This window comes from Hypanus sabinus, chromosome 2, assembly GCF_030144855.1.
Source record: "Hypanus sabinus isolate sHypSab1 chromosome 2, sHypSab1.hap1, whole genome shotgun sequence".
Taxonomy (NCBI): Eukaryota; Metazoa; Chordata; class Chondrichthyes; order Myliobatiformes; family Dasyatidae; genus Hypanus; species Hypanus sabinus.
In genome coordinates, this window is record NC_082707.1 from 123,273,167 (window position 1) to 123,289,202 (window position 16,036).

Genomic DNA, 16,036 nt, shown 5'->3' on the forward strand with positions numbered 1-16,036 from the left:
TAGGGGCTTAGATGTTGAAACTAATTGTAGAGAGTGTACAAGAGGCCAGGGCTGGTGGGTTGCTTAGTTCAGAGAGGGCTTAAAGTTTGGCTACTTTTTATTGGAAACCTTGGAAATCAGTGGGTGTGGGAGGAATGGGTGAGTTAGATCTGGAATCTATTCAGATTTGTCACATTAACTCAATGTTGGCCAGTTACTGAGAGGCCAGAATCCAGAATCAGAATTCATTGTCACGGACATATGATGTGAAATGTGCTGTTTAGCAGCACCAGTACAGTGCAAAAATACACAACTAGGTGGTGTTCATGGGCCATTCTGAAATCTGATGACCGAAGGGGAGAATAGGTTTCTAAATTCTAATGTCCTCATGGTGAGGAGGGTTGTGCCTATGATGGTTGAATCTATAATCCTACTTAAGATGCAAGGTGGCCAAAGGCTTATTGCAATAGGTAGTTTTTTTTAAAAAGGATGAGGATACAACAGATTATTAATGGAACTCCAGAGCTAAGGAACTGGGCATGTCTGCTGATAGGGAATGGAGGAAGATAGTGATCCTTAGGGTTTGGATCTGGAGTTTACAGTAATTGTCTGGGAAAAGGCTGTTCCTTAACATAAAAAGTTATGAATGGCTAGCTTGTCTCTTCACCCATTTGCTCTTTACTCAAACCTTATTTCCTCTCCTTTCAGATATTCCACTGCTCAAGGATGCTTAACACAATCCACGTGAGGTAAAGTGCTCAGCTTCGTCCTCTTCAGTACTTGATCCTCCACCTCCAGTTGACTCACTCTACTTCAAGACCCCTCGCAGGAGCGCCTGCTGATGTCTTGTATGACAAGAATGTGACAGTGGCAAGTTCTGTGCTAGACATATTCTGCATTGGAATTAATCAGTGTGAATGTGAGGCTGCCTTTATTCACACTGGTTAATTTTGAGAGGGGTGACTGTATAGCAAAGGACAAATGGGTCTAATATTTGCAATACATGGTTTGGATTTGAGGTTCCATGGTGGGTGATTAATTGATCTGTGCATTTTAACCACACTTTCTGGTTTGGTCCTTGGCACCTTTCTTGTGTTCACTTTATTCGGCTGCAGACCAGTCCACTTGTGTTAGGCTAGCCAAGTTCCAGCTGCTTCTTGAATGCTTAATCAGAAACAGCAGCAGCATTAGGCTATACAGCCCCTCAGAATACTGTTATCCAATGGGATCACGAGTGATGTTGTATCCCATCCACTTCGCTGCACGATTTCTCCCTTTATCCCAGACTTCCTTGACGTCCAAAAATTGTACATCAGTCTTCAATATTGCGTATCCTTAGCCTTTTGGGCTAGAGAATTCCAAAGATTTAGAATCCTCTAAGTAATTTTTTGATGTCTTGATCCTGAACCTTTCCTGAGACATTAGTCTGAGCTCTCCAGCTTGTTTCAATGCACTCATCTCTCATTCAGTATTCATCAGTCTCATGGGACACTACTTCATCCCAGGAATTAATTAACACTGTTCTTCCTTGAGTAGGTCTCCCTAACCAGAGACAGTACTCAGACAGAAAGCCCAGCATATTTGCATAGTCTTTGCACTTGTACTTATGTTGCCTTGCAATAAAGGCAGCATACTAGTAACTCCTACTTTTAACTTTCTCAATTTCATGAACCACAATCTTCTATATGTTTGCTAACTTCTCACCATCTTAAAAAAGATCAATTTTGCCTACCAAAGTGAATAGTTTCCCACTTTAATCCAACTACTAGGCTCTCCTAGTTGAGAACCCCAATGAAATTAATTAAACACACCTTGTTTTTGAGGGTGAACATGTTCAGTGTTCAGTGGGAGATCTCTGGAGAATGTTGCTCAGTGCTGAATAAACTTCTACCCCTTCCTGACTCCTACCACTTGATAAGCTGGACTTGGCTTTGCAAATCAAGATTCAGCATTTCAGCAGGTGCCCACCAAACAGGGGCTTTGTCTGATAAATGTGCAGCTAGGGACCAGGGTCAGTGGCAAGTTTCTTCAACTGAAAGAACCTGTGTTTAGTTCATTATGCCACAATGTCTCAAATATTTTACCCCAATGAAGTACTTTGGGCTTTAGACTACAAACACGTTTTTCACTGAGATCATACTCATTGGTTTCTATTATGTAGCTTAATCTAACATATCACCTGCATTCTGCACTGAACCTCACAGTACAGGTTCAGCCTAGATTTATGCTCCAGTCTCTAGAGGGACTTGAATCCACAACCATCTGACTGAAGTGAAAGGCTGCCAACTGAGCCATGGCTCAGTGCCAAGAGTGCTCAATGTCTCACTTTCTTTTTCACTATACATATCTCTCAGCTGATCCCACAAAACTAATGAGAATGTTGAGATTGGGGCATCAATATCTGAAATCCCTGCCCTCCCCCACTCAATGCCTGTAATCCTCTATGGCTGATTTACCAAATACCCGTGGACATTCTTCACCTTTGTATGGTGTAAATAAAAGGGAAAGTGGGAATCTATATATTTAATCTCTTTGCCTTGCTGACTTGAATGGTGTATGTGTGTCTGTGTGTGTTACACTTGCATTAGCCTTCACTTTAACTAAACGGCTAGGGAATTTGGGATTCCAGGTCACATAGCAACATCTGATGCAAGTTGTCAACCTGAGACAATATTTTAAAATATTGTCTCAACAAAGCATCTATTTGCTCATTTGGTGAAATAATTTTTGGGTGCTTCACAGGAGTGTTACCACACAATATTTTTTTTTAAAAAGTCCTTTTGAACACACTATGGGTTAAGGCATGGTAGAGAAAGGCAGAGAGTTGAGGGGAAATGTCAGAGATTAAATGTGGGAGCTGGTTAAAGAAATGGTCTATATTGTACACTTCTACAAAGCCCATATTTAAATAGGTACTTGCTGTGAAGCCTCCACACCCCTCAATGACTTTCTGTACATCTAAGGGCACTACTTCTGTTCTTTGCTTTATAGCTGAATGTGTTGGGAAGAGAATAACATTCCGTACAGCTGCTCTTTATCCTATAACGTACAATAAGTTTTACCCAAACTCCAGACCAGCTGGAACAATTGCAGAAAATCATTTACTACTACTGGACTATGCCAACATTTATCCTGCACAAGCTATTCTGCCTACTGCTAATATTCACATAATCCCACGAGCACTTCATTGCTCATATTTATCATTCTCATCAACTATGCCTTATTGTAGTAAATGCTACATTTTCACCATACCCTGAAGACAGACACCCCATCCACATTTAGCAATATCAAACCTGCTGTAGAATTTACCTAGAAAACTAGTTTTTCCATTATCCAATGCTGATGTTTGAGAGGATTTGTTTGCGTGTATGCCTGTGCCAAGATCCAAATCTTGGATTAACCATCTATTTTGTAACACCCCCTGTACCTTAGGCTTTTGTCTATAGAGGGGGGCATTGAACAGAATATACCAGTTCTCTCCATTTCTCATGAAAGAGGATGTTTTGTACAGTAGTGCTTCGCTGCTGCTGATACAGAGACAAAGGCACTGTTTCCTATAACTTGCCTGTTAGTGTAATGGAGTGGTGCTTGGTTGATGTGTTGGCCACTCTACCTGTCCCTCTTTGGCTTTTGCTTTAAGGTTTCTCTGGAATCCTGTATATTGCAATGGGTGTCAAGATAGTATTTTAATATTTGTATAAAGTTAATTTAAGTTTAATTGTACTATGTATATAACTGCATTTCTAAATAAATTTACTCTAAGTGAGGTGATGATCAGGAGGAATTATGCACTTTGTTTCGTTACTTGTCCATTTGTACTGCAGAAATGTGTTCAATAGCAGCAAGTTAAACATTATCCCTCAGTCAGCACAACCCACAACCTAAATCCCTGCTTGTAGCCCAAGGTCTTTGTGGACCTAGTTCAGCACTGCAAAAGGCACACTGTATGCAGATTGAAAATCTGTTCCAATGTATTGCTCTGGTCTACTCCTGCAAGTAGACGGTGTGCAGTACCAGTTAGACACAATTAAAATAAGATCCAGGATTCTGTCATTTGGGAGAAAATTCCAAATTGTGCATGCTTCAACAGATAAAGTTTTCCAAGCACTATCTGCTTTCTGCACCTTTTTTTGGTGTGCTTTTCTTCCTTTTGAATAATACCTCTAGTATGAAATGTTTTTATTATATGCTAAATTTTCTAAATGAACATAGGAGACTGCTACTGTAAAGCTGTCTTTCACATTGTTGGTCTAATTAGCAGCATAGATTGTAATAAATACAAATCCCACTTTTAAAACAGTTTCTTCTGGAAAAGCACATGGTTAACAGGCATTATTCTTAAAAATCCATGTAGCACAAACTGAGGAAAGCAATAATACTCTGTCACTGGTTGTAGGAAAAGGAACACAGGAAAAACATTTTTAATATGAAAAGTAAATTTCAATGGAAACAATGCAGAAAATCTATTTATATGTGACTTTAATTCAATTACAAAATATAAAAACCAGGCTCTGAATTTGTGCTCTTAAAAATATTCGTGTTCTTTATGTAGCTGTCAGGTTTGCCATGAATGCATCATTCCACAGGATTCTGTAATCAGGTTCAATGGCTTCTCTCACTGTTTGTTGCAAATCACTTAGTGTAGAGACAGAAGGTGCATCACCTGCATTTAGAATCTTTTCAAAGAAACTCTTCCATAACTCCATGTACAGTGAGCCCATTCTGGAGGAATACACAAGTTTATAATTAAATTTCAGATTTGAAAATGCATTTAGCCAAGAAAATAGAGATATAGGAAATGTGGGAACCTGCAGCTAGACTAGATATGAAAGGGTAGTTTTCATTCAGTTGGGAGGGGATACAAGGTCATAATTCAATTTCATCTTCAGGATAGAAAAGTGAGACTGCAATCTTCCTTCTGAACTAAGACTTGGAGTACACTTTCAAGAATCTGGACTTGGGCTCAAACATTCAACATTCCAACTCTGAGTTTGCTACATCGAAGCAGAGGTAAGAAGATAGTAGGCCATTATAATTAAATGAAAAAAATAGTACTTTAATCAAAAACAAGATTGGATATAGGCTGAAACTCAAAAAAATCACTATAGGCTGCATCCCTGATCACTAATGTATTATGTGGTAGCAAAGGAAGATCTAAATGTCTGCTTTGTTTCTTAGTCTCACAGTGACGTGAGAACTTTCTAAATACAACAGTAACTGGGTCAAAGTTTTATGGGGGAAAGCTGAAGGTCAAGCTGCTAAGAAAATATGACATAAACATCAAAAAATAAAATGGAATGTCACCAATACCTGCAAGATGTGGGGCTGAGAATCCATATTGAATCCTCCTTACAAATATCTAGATGTCTTCCAAAAAGCAGAAAATGTATTGTGTCTGCAATCCCAAAATGATCAACCTGCAAGAGCCAGTGACAGTTCCTCAAATATTTCATGTTTTCTACTTGCATCTTTGATTCAAAAGAATAAGGTTAGTAACTACATTTTATTCAGCTTTACTTCCATCTAAACAGTAATGTTGCAAATTTGTCCTCATTCTCAATTTATTTGCAAATCTGAAGAGGTGGTACCACCTAATTAGTAAATGCACCATAGAAAGGACTGATTTGAACTTTCCATCATAAATCAATGAATATTAATAGAATGGAAAACTTTTACAATCCTCACTAACCCAATGGTGGCAAAAGAAATTGCTGACAAGCTTATGATCATTATGGGACAGTTCAACCTGTTTATGGAACCTGTATCAATTTCAGAAAATTTCTTCCAAGTAAGTGCATATTTACCTTTGCCAAATAATCAAGGAAGCAATCACAATAATCAAAAAATTTGCCTTGATTTTCATTAAGTGTACTGAAATATTTAGGTTATCAAATTCAATGTGCAAATAGAAGTATATTACATCCTTTTATTACAAAGGAGTGTTCCTAAAAACTTTATCACAATTTTCCATAATACCAAGTCTTGACAATATTTAGTTTTTTTTGCATCATGTATTTAGCTATTGTTTCCTTAAATTCTGCAGAACAATTTTTTAAATTTCATCTCATGTTTTGGTGATTTATGAATTCCATTATGAATTTATCTAAACTGCTGTAGTTCACGAGTACACTGTTAAACTAACATGTCTATTGGTAATGGTTTACTTATTTGAAGAAATTACTTTAATTATTTCAGAATTCAATTACAGCTAATATACTGGCACAATGCTAGTCTAAATTTAGGGGCTGAAAGACATTCAAAATTATTCAAATTCTAATAACCTAACCACCACTCAAATATTTTAAATAGCAATCTCATAATTAGTGATTACCAGTCATCAAGTCCATGAGCATCAATAACAAAACTCTGCAAGGTACGTGCCAATAAAGAGTTCTTAACCCCTCCTCAGCTTATGTTTTATTGTTTTACACCATTGAATCACAGTGAATCTAATTTGGCTTTTTTGACATTGATCAACAAAGTCTTTTGTGTCAAAGTGAAAACCGATCTCTACAAAGTGATCTGAATTAATTACAAACATAAAAAATAATTGATTGCACAAGTATTCATCCCCTTCAAGTCAGTATTTAGAAGATGCACCTTTCACAGCAATTAGTCTTGAGTCTGTGACCCGACGTAGACTAGAAGACTGTTTCGTTGAACACCTACGTTCTGTCTGCCACAGAAAGCAGGATCTCCCAGTGGCCACACATTTTAATTCCACGTCCCACTCCGATTCGGATATGTCTATCCATGGCCGCCTCTACTGTCAAGATGAGGCCACACTCAGGTTGGAGGAACAACACCTTGTATTCCATCTGGGTAGCCTCCAACCTGATGGCATGAACATTGACTTCTCTAACTTCTGTTAATGTGCCTCCTCCCCTTTTTACCCCATCTCTGATTAATTTAGTTTATCCCCCCTCCCACCTATTTTTCACTCTGCCTGTTCTCCATCTCCCTCTGGTGCTCCCCTCCCCCTTTCTTTCTCCCTGGGCCTCCCGTCCCATGATCCTTTTCCTTCTCCAGCTCTGTATCCCTTTCGCCAATCACCTTTCTGGCTCAGCTTCACCCCACCCCCTCCTACCCCTTCTCCTGTCGTTTTGGATTTCCCCCTCCCCCTCCTACTTTCAAATCTCTTACTATCTTTCCTTTCAGTTAGTCCTGACGAAGGGTCTCGGCCCGAAATGTTGACACTGCTTCTTCCTATAGATGCTGCCTGGCCTGCTGTGTTCCACCAGCATTTTGTGTGTTGCTTGAATCTATGAGGATAGGTCTCGATCAGCTTTGCACATTTGGACACTGCAAATTTTCCCCATTCTTCTTTATAAAATTGCTCAAACTCTGTCAGATTGCATGGGGATCATGAGTGAACAATCCTTTTTAAATCCAGTCACAAATTCTCAATTGGATTGAGGTCTGGACTCTGACTTGGCCATTCCTATGTAAATTTGGTTTTATGCTTGGGTCATTGTCTTGCTGGAAAACAGATTTCCCAAGTTGCAGTTCTCTTTCTGACTGACTACATCAGGTTTTCCTCCAGGCTTTCCCTGTAGTTTGCTGCATTTACTTTACCCTCTACCCTCACAAGCTTTCCAGGGCCTGCTGCAGTGAAGCATCCCCAAAGCGTGATGCAGTCACCACCGTGCTTCACGGTAGGGATGGTGTGCTTTTGACAATGTGCAGTGTTTGGCTTACACCAAATATAGCAGTTAGTCTGATGGCCAAAAAGCTCAATTTTGGTTTCATCAGATCATAGAACTTTCTCCCAGTTTGACTTCAGACTCCCACACACCTTCTGGCAAACTCTAGCTGAGATTTCATGAAATGTTTTTTTTTTAAAAAACAGCAGCTTTCCCTTTGCCACTCTCCCATAAACTGTGACTGGTGAAACATCCAGGGAACAGTTGTCGTATGCAATCTCTCCCATCTCAGCCACTGAAGCTTGCAACTCCTCCAGAGCTGTTGCAGGTCTCTTGGTGGCCTCCCTCTCTAGTCCCCTTCTTGTACGGTCACTCCGTTTTTGAGGGTGGTCTGCTGTAGGCCTATTTATAGCTATGCCATATTCTTTCTATTTCTTAATGATTGACTTAACTGCACTGCAAAAGATTTTTTAGTGACTTGGAAATTTTCTTGTATCCATCTCCTGACTTATGCTTTTCAATAACCTTTTTGCAGAGCTGTTGGAAGTGTCCTTTTGCCTTCATGGTTTAGTTTTTGCCAGGATACTGACTCACCAGTAGCTGGACTGTTGTTGCGTGAATGAATATTACTAGTAGGTATAAAGCAGCTTTGTTATTCAACAGAACAAGGTACAGCAGGCATCATATGAAGACACTTTCGGTGGAAAGGTCTGCTGGCCAAACGTGGGGCTCAATATTTTGTGCACCAAACACCAAAGGACAACTCCATATTTACAATGTATGGGCAATGCTTTCTTCAAAAACTACATACAACTTTCATACCTCCTGATTCACATCCACACCACAGACATCCAAATGAATTTCATTCAGCATTGTCTGGACTGGGATTCACAACTTTCAGGAACCCATTCTTCAGAACCTCACTCCAAATTAAATGCACAATACATTTTCAGAAGTGTAGACTGGTAGTCAAAGTCAATTGTTAAATGTACATGTCCTAAACCCAAAAATCACTAACAGGACCTCTCAGATACATGTGTATTTTTCCCACAATCAATTGAAACAACTTAACTGCACACAGTGATCCCCATTTAACTAATTGTGACTTCTAAAACCAATTGATTGCACCAGTGATGATTTTGAGTGTCATATTAAAGGGGATGAATCAATTATTTTGTTTTATATCCGTAATTAATTTAGATCACTTTGCCGAGATCTGTTTTCACTTTGACACAAGAGTCTTTTTCTGTTGATCAGTGTCAGTAAAAGACCAAACTAAATCCACTGTGATTCAATGCTGTAAAATAATAACAAGAAAACTAAGGGAGGAGGTGAATGCTTTGTATAGGCACTGTATCTCAATCCCATTATAGGCCGTTTATATATTAATGGCAGTTACTTTAGAAATTAATCACATTGATCAAGTAGGCAGGATGCAAAAGCCTTTTGACCCAACCTTAATTATGATTCAAAGATATATCATGAAATTTCAAAACTGAGACTCAATTCCAACAGATACATAACCCAGCTACTTTTGTGAAGCTTGGCGGTGAAATTAAAGTTAGGAATGGTGTGTATTCTTCCATACTGGAATGACAAGGTAAGCATTACTCATTCTCAGTTGAAGAGGTATATGGAAGGAATGATGAGCTGACAGATAGGGTAAGGTTCTCTCAGAGCTGAGAGGAATGGAGTTCAGCAATCATCAATTTCAGAATGTCCCAAGATGTTTATAGCCAGTACTAATGCTGTTAAAATATGCTGCAGTCTATACAGAGGCATGCAAAAGTTTGGGCACCCCTGCTCAAAATATCTGTTACTGTGAATAGCTAACAGAGTAAAAGATAACCTGATTTCCAAAAGGCATAAAGTTAAAGATGACACATTTCTTTAATATTTTAAGATTACTTTTTATTTCCATATTTTACAGTTTCAAAATAACAAAAGAGGAAAAGGACCCTTAGCAAAAAATTGGGCACCCTGCATGGTCAGTATTTAGTAACACCCTCTTTGGCAAGTATCACAGCTTGTAAATGTTTTCTGTAGCCAGCAAAGAGTCTTTCAATTCTTGTTTGGGGGATTTTCACCCATTCTTCCTTGCAAAAGGCTTCTAGTTTTGTGAGATTCTTGGGCCGTCTTGCATGCACTGCTCTTTTGAGGTCTATCAACAGATTTTCGATGATGTTTAGGTCGGGGTACAGTGAGGGCCATGGCAAAACCTTCAGCTTGCACCTCTTGAAGTAGTCCATTGTGGATTTTGAGGTGTGTTTAGGATCATTATCCCGTTGTAGAAGCCATCCTCTATTCATCTTCAGCTTTTTTTTTAAATTACAGATGGTGTAATGTTCGCTTCCAGAATTTGCTGGTATTTAATTGAATTTGTTCTTCCCTCTACCAGTGAAACATTCCCCGTGCCACGGGCTGCAACACAAGCCCAAAGCATGATTGGTCCACCCCCGTGCTTTACAGTTGTAGAGGTGTTCTTTTCATGAAATTCTGCACCCTTTTTCCCCCAAACATACCTTTGCTCATTACGACCAAAAAGTTCTATTTTAACTTCATCAGTCCACAGGACTTGTTTCCAAAAATGCATCAGGCTTGTTTAGATGTTCCTTTGCAAACTTCTGATACTGAATTTTGTGTTGAGGATGCAGGAAAGGTTTTCTTCTGATGACTCTTCCATGAAGGTCATACTTGTGCAGGTGTCACTGCACAGTAGAACAGTGCACCACCACTCCAGAAATCTAAATCTTCTAAAATTCTTTTGCGGTCAAATAGGGGTTTTGATTTGCCTTTCTAGCAATCCTACGAGCAGTTCTCTCAAAGTTTTCTTGGTCTTCCAGAACTCAACTTGACCTCCACCTTTTCTGTTAGCTATTTCTTATTTACATTATGAACTGAGGAAACAGCTACCTGAAAAATGCTTTGCTATCTTCTTATAGCCTTCTCCTACTTTGTGGGCATCATTTGTTTTAATTTTCCGAGAGCTAGGCAGCTGCTTAGAGGAGCCCATGGCTGCTGATTATTGGGACAAAGTTTGAGGAGTCAGAGTATTTATAAAACTTTGAAACTTGCATCACCTGGCCTTTCCTAACAATGACTGTGAACAAGCCATAGCCGTAACAAGCTAATTAAGTTTTGAGACCTTGGTAAAAGTTATCTGAGAGCTCAGATTTCTTGGGAGTGCCCAAACTTTTGCATGTTGCTCCTTTCCTTTTTCTCCATTCAACAATTGTAGAAAACGAAAATAATACGCTAATCTTGCTTAAAATGTTGAAAAGTATGTTTCATCTTTAACTTTAGAAGATGAACTGATCTCAAAAAGTCATACTCACTTTAACTATTCACAGTAACAGAAATTTTGACTGGGGTGCCCAAACCTTTGTATGCCACCGTATATACAAACTCTCATTCCTCACCCCCTCCCAAGGAGATGAATAAATACTGGCACTCCCAAATAGACATGGGAAAGAAATGTCCAATTATATGATAATTTAGCACTTCAGCCAACTTGGGCCACTTGTGCTCCATATTTAATGCAGTTGTTGCTAAAAGCGAAAAATCAACTTTGCTGATAACTCAATTCCTAACCATGAAAAGCACTAAGTACTGCATCCTTCCCGTTTTCTATTCTCTACTACTACTACTCCACTTTCACCAGTTTGAACATTTAATTGCTAACTGTAGGTGTTCTTCAGTAAGGTTGTTGAGCAAAGTTCTATAATTATATGCTGCAATTGAAAAAGCACACTATTTGCAATGACTGACTTTAGTCTACTTGTGACGCAAGATGATTGGGCTAGCTCTGCCGCTGAAGGCTGAGTGCCCAGATACATTGAAGTGTGCTGCAAGCAGGCTTTCTCCTCAGAGGTTGGGTAGGATGGCAACCAGAGGTCATGGGTTAAGGGTGAAAGGTAAAATGTACATGGGGAACCTTCTTCACTCAGAGGGTAGTAAGAGTGTGGAACGAGCTGCCAGCACAAGTGGTCCATAAGAGCTCAATTTCAATGTTTAAATTTGGATAGATACAGGTGGGGGGAGGGGGGGCGGAAATTGGTGAAGGTCGACAGAACCAGGCAGTTTAAGTGGTCTGGCACAGACTAGATGATTCAAACGGCCCGTTTCTGTGCTGTACTTTTTTTTAAATGATTCCAAGCAGGACTGCTGACCAATGGAAACAGAAATGGAATGGTTTAAAAGGCAGCCAAGGCAACACTTGGATAGAGAATCAAATCCTGCCTAACATGCCAACACTATATCAAGGTCCACCCTGCTCAGACAGATGTAATCTTATCTGTGGAATGAAAATAACGTTCTTTGGAACTAACTGATGAAGGGTCTTCAAAGTGAAACATAACAATGCTTATCATTCTGACATTTTGACTTCATTTAGTTAACAGCATTACACCATTACATATTAGGATAGTTCTATGCAACATCTTACCTGGTAGGCACTAGTACATTCCAAAGAGAGGTCTCTATTAGGTAATGAATGAACTGTTGGAAAACCTGTAAATGTGGCAACATTAGCCTGCAGCCTTAAATCCAAGCTGTGTGTGAAGTTCACGAGCTTCACTAAACTGTCACCATCAAGACATGTGGAAGCACTGTTAAAGAACCTAAGGAGGAAGGCAGATTAAACAGATCAGTTTCCAAAATAAAAAGCAAATTCAATGATGTGCTCACAAAAATGTGGGGTTAAGTTTACATTTGTTGAATTTTGAATAATTCTATTTTCTAACAATCTATGGACAATTAATGTTTTTTGAAAAACAGTTGCACCTCAGGAGCGTCCAAAACACAAGTCATGTGCTCCAGTTAGTTAACACAACAGTAAAAGCACAAGCTAGTCTCAGTGATAACTTCAATGGGCCCATTTCAACAACTTGTGCTTAACAAAAATAAACAATAGAATGAATGAACATGATTTTGTCCATCAGCTGTGATCACCACTTGATGCACAGCCCAAAAATCATTCTATTGTGGAGTCTGGGCCGGAAGTATAGGTGGCAGGAGGCTATTTTTAGTGCACAATTCTGCATTGTTCATAGCCTCACCGTTATTGATTCAATTCCAAGATTTCAGGACAGTCTCAGAAAGGAATTCCATGATGAACTCCCAAAAATTCGTTCAGAATCCAAGAATGCTTCAAATCATAAAACTACCCTGGACAATATTTATACTTCCTTAAACTTTGCTTAGAAGAATATTTAAACTAACTTGAGGCTCAGGATGAGTGTTTCAGGTGCTATGCCTCCATGAACAATTTCAGCAGAGTGCATGAGTTCCACCAAGGCCAGCAGGTCAAGTGCAAGAAATATAACAAGTGGTTCTGGTACAGACTGCCAAATTCGACACAGGTTCTATATACAAAAAAAAAGGAGAAAACCGTTAATTAGACATGTTCTGCCCTAAGCAATTACGATTAAACCAGTTCAAGCACATTATAAAGTAACTTCAGAAAGTTCAAGTAATGTTTCAGTGAAATAATTTTCACAAATCAGGAAGCAGTGTTCAATGCATTTTCATTTTGAAATCTAACACTTCAATGTTGAGCAACAAGCCAATTTGGGCCCTTATTCAAGGATGAATATTGGGGGAGGCTCACTAGAATGATTCTGGGAGTGAAAGACTCACCAGTGAGGACCAATTGATGGCTCTCGGCCTTTACTGGTAGAAATTTAAATAATGGCGGGGGTGGGTGGGTCTAATTGAAATCCATCAAATGTTGAAAGAACTAGACAGTGTGAATGCAAAGAGTATGTTTCCTACGCTGGGTAAGCCTAGGACGAGAGGGCACAGCCTCAATAGAGGTGGACCCATTTAGAAGATATGAGAAGGAACTTCCTTAGCCAGAGAGTGGTGAATATGTGAAATTTGTTGCCACAGCCAGTGAGGAGGCCAAGTCATTGGACGGAGGCTCATAGGTTATAGGGTTGAGAGGAAAATGGATTAGCCATGATGAAATGACACAGAAGATTCGAAAGGCCTAATTCTGCTCCTATATCTTGTGGCCTAAAATCTCATCTTAATGTGGAATTACTAGTTATCAGGCAATTATAACTAACTGACTGATGAAGGGTCTCGGCCTGAAACGTCAACAGTGCTTCTCCTTATAGATGCTGCCTGGCCTGCTGTGTTCCACCAACATTTTGTGTGTGTTATCAGGCAATTATGCTTTGCCCCCTTCCATTAACCACTGGACAGACACAAAGACACAGATGCAGTTTGTTTTTCTTCTGGAGTCCAGCTAAGGAACTCTGGGTCAGGCAGCATCTGTGGAATCAAAGGAATGGTTGACAGTTCAGACCAAGCCCTTTCTACTCCTTTGCCTCCACCAATGCTGTCTGACCCACCAAGCTCTTCCAGCAGTTTCTAGTTTGCTTTGAAAGTAATAGCAGATCAGGTTGAGGCATGGTTCCTTCCCTGAATTGTTATTCCTCACATTAGAGTTCAACAGCAAAATGTCAAGAGCTGCTGCAAGTGCAGATCTTTGATCAGTCAGCAAAATAGGTCATCCTGAAGAGGGAATTCAAGGAGATGGGTCGAAAGCTGAAAAGCAGGACTTCCAGGGTAGTAATCTCAGGATTGCTGCCTGTGCCATGTGCTAACGAGTGCAAGAATAGCGTGATTAGGCATATTAATGTGTGGCTGAGAGACTAGTGTAGGGGGCAGGGCTTCGGGTTCCTGGATCACTGGGGACTCCTCTGGGGGTAAAAAAAAAAGACGGGTTACCAGTAAGCTTCCTGAGCACCTTTTCAGTCTTAATTTTTGCTGCACAATCATGAATCTCTGGTATACTGCAGATGTCTTCCACTTTGAAGACTGATGCAAAATATGCATTCAGTTCCTCTGCTATCTCTGCATCTCTCATTACAACATCTCTAGTGTCATCTTCAATTGGTCCTATATCTACCCCTGACTCTCTTTTACCCTTTATATACTTAAGCTTTTAGTATCTTCTTTGATATTAGTCGCCAGCTTCCTCTCATATTTCCTCATTTTCTTCTTAATAACCTTCTTAGTTTCCCTCTGCAAGTTTTTAAAATCTTCCCAACCCTCTATCTTCCCACTAGCTTTGTCTTCCTTGTATGCCCTCTCTTTTGCTTTTACTTTGGCTCTGACCTCACTTGTCAACCATGTTAGTGTCCTTCCATCTGAAAATTTCTTCTTATTTGGAATATATCTGACTTGCACTTCCCTCATTTTTCACAGAAACTCCGGCCATTGCTGCTCTGCTATCCTTCCTGCTAGTGTCTCTTTCCAGTCAACCTTGGCCAGTTCCCCTCTCATGCCATTAGGGTAATTTCCTTTATTCCACTGACATACCAACATATTGAAATTTGAGAAGAAACTAAATTTCAAAGTGACCTCTTATCATATTGTGATCACTGTTCCCCAAGAGTTCCTTACCCTTAAGCTCTCTTGTCACCACTGGATCATTGCACAACACCCAATCCAGCACAGCCAATCCCCTAGTAGGCTTAACAACAAGCTATCACTCAAGTTCTCATCGCCCTGCCAAATTAGTTTAAACCCTCCTGAACAGCTCTATGAAACCTGCCTGCTAGGATATTGGACCCCTTTGGGTTGACTGGAAAGAGACCCATCTGCAGTATACCAGAGATTCATGATTGTCAGGGAAGTGAAGTTTGTGCAGCGAAAATTAAGACTGAAAAGGTGCTCAGGAAGCTTACTGGTCTGAGGGTGGATAAATCTCCTGGACCTGATGTAATGCACCTTCAGGTTCTGAAGGAAGTAGCTGGAGAGATTGCAAAGGCATCAATAATGATCTTTCAAGCATCGATAGATTCTGGCATTGTACCGGATGACTGGAAAACTGCAAATGTTATTCTGCTATTTAAGAAGGGTGGGAGGCAGCAGAAAGGAAACTATAGACCTGTTAGCCTGACATGAGTGGTTGGGAAGTTGTTGGAAACGATTGTAAGGGATGAGATTACGGAATACCTGGAGGCACGTGACAAGATAGGCCAAAGTACTGCAATTTTTTGAGGAACTTACAAACAGGGTAGACAAAGGTGATGCAGATGTGGTGTACTTGGATTTCCAGAAGGCCTTTGACAATGTGCCGCACGAGGCTGCTTAGCAAGATACGATTCCCATGGAATTATACAGGAATTACTAGCATGGGTGGAACATTGGCTTATTGGCAGAAAACAGAGTGGGAATAAAGGGATCCTATTCTAGCTGGCTGCCGGTTACCAGTGGAGTTCCACAGGCGCTGGTGTTGGGACCGCTGCTTTTTAGAATGCATGTCAATGATTTGGACTATGGGTTTAATTGATTTATGGCTAAGTTTGCCAATGATACAAAGATAGGTGGAGGGGCAGGTAGTGTTGAGGAAACAGAGAGCCTTAGATAGTGTAGGGGAATGGGCAAACCGGCGGTAAATG

At 40.0% G+C, this 16,036-nt stretch overlaps 2 protein-coding genes across 2 annotated transcripts in view; one reads left to right on the forward strand and one right to left on the reverse strand.

Annotated features, from left to right (window-relative positions):
- Positions 1 to 3,763, forward strand: part of LOC132383138 (sushi domain-containing protein 6-like) — a 52,781-nt gene extending 49,018 nt beyond the window's left edge. The window contains exon 6 of the mRNA XM_059953978.1: positions 688 to 3,763. Coding sequence (XP_059809961.1) covers positions 688 to 713 — 26 coding nt within the window. The 3' untranslated portion in view covers positions 714 to 3,763. The remainder of the gene's footprint in view (positions 1 to 687) is intronic.
- A 621-nt stretch (positions 3,764 to 4,384) lies between these two features.
- The window catches only part of bub1bb (BUB1 mitotic checkpoint serine/threonine kinase Bb), a 69,894-nt gene continuing 58,242 nt past the window's right edge, over positions 4,385 to 16,036 (reverse strand). Inside the window, exons 22-25 of the mRNA XM_059953992.1 lie at positions 12,843 to 12,985; positions 12,067 to 12,241; positions 5,290 to 5,396; positions 4,385 to 4,701 (exon numbers count right to left, since the gene is read on the reverse strand). Of these exons, the coding sequence (XP_059809975.1) occupies positions 4,524 to 4,701; positions 5,290 to 5,396; positions 12,067 to 12,241; positions 12,843 to 12,985 (603 nt within the window). The 3' untranslated portion in view covers positions 4,385 to 4,523. The remainder of the gene's footprint in view (positions 4,702 to 5,289; positions 5,397 to 12,066; positions 12,242 to 12,842; positions 12,986 to 16,036) is intronic.